The sequence below is a fragment of the Ciona intestinalis genome, chromosome 5 (assembly GCF_000224145.3).
Source record: "Ciona intestinalis chromosome 5, KH, whole genome shotgun sequence".
In the NCBI taxonomy this organism is placed as follows: Eukaryota; Metazoa; Chordata; class Ascidiacea; order Phlebobranchia; family Cionidae; genus Ciona; species Ciona intestinalis.
The window spans coordinates 3,255,706-3,257,887 of record NC_020170.2 but is presented as its reverse complement, the minus strand read 5'-3'; the positions used below and the strand labels follow the sequence as shown (position 1 = coordinate 3,257,887).

Here is a 2,182-nt window from a genome sequence, read left to right as displayed (position 1 = left end):
ATTGTTACTGTTTTTTAAATCTATTTTAAATACGCATGTATACAATAACTACAAGGGTAAAACTTAATATGCTGCCAAATCCATACAGTATGGGCAAAACACATTTTTTGTTTTACTACTATAGTAGGTTGGGGGAAGATGGGACACTTTTGGCACATAATATCCAAATATCCTCATTATGTTTTAAAAAATGAACAACGGTCTGTGGGAGTTATAAGGATACGGTTTCATAGTTCCTTGAATGTTCTTTGTTTACTACCTAATGGAAAAAGAAAATAAAATGAAAAGGTGTCCCATCTTCCCCAGCCTACTATATATAAAAAATAAATAGCAATAAATGTGTAGTATGAAACCATTTTACAGTATATAAAATACAACAGGCATGAACTACTATATATTAATTAAAAGCTGGTGCTAAAAAATTTGAAAAATAACTAACAGTTGTTATTCGTTCACGATTCCTATACCACTTTATAACTGATGTAACAACTCTTGGAACAATACATTCAAATGAAACCTCATTTCCACTTAAAGCTACATTGATACTACTGTATATTTCCCGACACAAGCGACCCCTGTAGAAAAACATATAAAAAATGAGATTTAAATAAAATGATGTCAAATTATATATATTTATGTTGAACCATAAATTTTTAAATGTTTTACTTTGTTCCAAACTTTTTTTCCAAAAAATAAGGGTACAAAGGACATTCCAAGAAAAAAAACGTATCCACACGACCCTCATATACTGTTGTTAATTGTTTAAAATACAATCAGGATTTTTTGATTTTATATGCAAAAGGTGTCCCGTCTTCCCCTATCCTACTATAATTACTTTATTTGTCTCTCGATTACGATGACGAAGATTTAGAAACATTTTAAATGAAATACCATGGTATAGCGACAGAACAACAGTTGTTGAAACAAAATACATAAAAAAATATTTTTAACCGAGCTTACGAACCTGAATCCCTGCAAGCATTGACAAGTATAGGAGTATGTACCATTGGGAACATCTGAACATAAACCTCCATTGAAACATGGACTGCCGGAACAACCTATACAACATTATGCTAAAAATATCAATATCCTACATTTTTTCTACCGGTTTCAATTTCTTTCACAAAGCTGTGCTTTATATTGTTTAATCCCAATAAAAAAGAACTTTTTACAAAATTTTTAGAATGTTTAGTTTCAGTTTAAATCTCACCATCATATGTTTTACTAACAGTTTTAATTTCTTTAACAAAGCGGTAGTTTATAAACTTTTCAATCTGTATGAACAGTAACTTTTTATAAAAAAACAACAACAAATATACACAAAATAAATTAACTAAATATTAATATCATACAATTTTTACTAGGTTTATATTTTGTTTATTGTATGTACAGTATTTTTTATAAAATGTCTATTTTTTTCTCATTTATCCCAATTGATTGCTACATGACAGTGTATTCTGCAATATAAACTTAGAAGTGCAGAATATTGAATTTTTATACAAAAACACAATTTATTCTTAAGAATACTATAAGTATTTGACTTACCTGCATCATAACAAGAGCGGCGGTCCAGGTTTAATGTAAATCCAACACCACAGACACATAAGTAACTCCCCACATAATTGAAGCATATCTGTGTTTGAATAATTAAATTAGAAAACTTTAAAAATAATATTAAAAAAATAACAAACTTTTTTTAAAGTTTTAGAAGTTCAAATTTTAAAACTAAAATATTTGCACGAAACACAGTTCATATTCTGCAGCAAAACTTTATATAAAAAGTGGGGTGGGGAAAGATGGGACACCTTTTCAATCTATTTTCTTATCCCATTTGATAGTAAACAAAAAACATTCAAACAATTATAGAACCGCATTGTCACAACTCCCATAGAACTTTGTTAATTGTTTAAAACACGATTAAGTTATTTAAATATTATGTGCTATAGGTGTCCCATCTTACCCCACCCAGCCACCCTACTACATATAAATGAGGAACCTGTTCACACAGATGTGTATCAGTTTCACATTCATCAATATCCACACAATCTGTATAGTTTGCATCTGGTTGAAAGCCTCTTCTACAAGCTAAGGAAATGACATAGTAATAAAATGATAACTTTAATTTGTCTCTTCGAATATGGTAGCGGAGATTGGGAAATATTTTAAATGAAAAGACAGGATA

At 29.3% G+C, this 2,182-nt stretch overlaps 1 protein-coding gene across 1 annotated transcript in view; it reads right to left on the bottom strand.

The window, feature by feature from the left end:
* Positions 1-2,182, bottom strand: part of LOC100183345 (low-density lipoprotein receptor-related protein 2-like) — a 16,290-nt gene that overhangs the window by 5,087 nt on the left and 9,021 nt on the right. Inside the window, exons 17-20 of the mRNA XM_026834653.1 lie at positions 1,997-2,164; positions 1,546-1,633; positions 965-1,058; positions 440-575 (exon numbers count right to left, since the gene is read on the bottom strand). Of these exons, the coding sequence (XP_026690454.1) occupies positions 440-575; positions 965-1,058; positions 1,546-1,633; positions 1,997-2,164 (486 nt within the window). The remainder of the gene's footprint in view (positions 1-439; positions 576-964; positions 1,059-1,545; positions 1,634-1,996; positions 2,165-2,182) is intronic.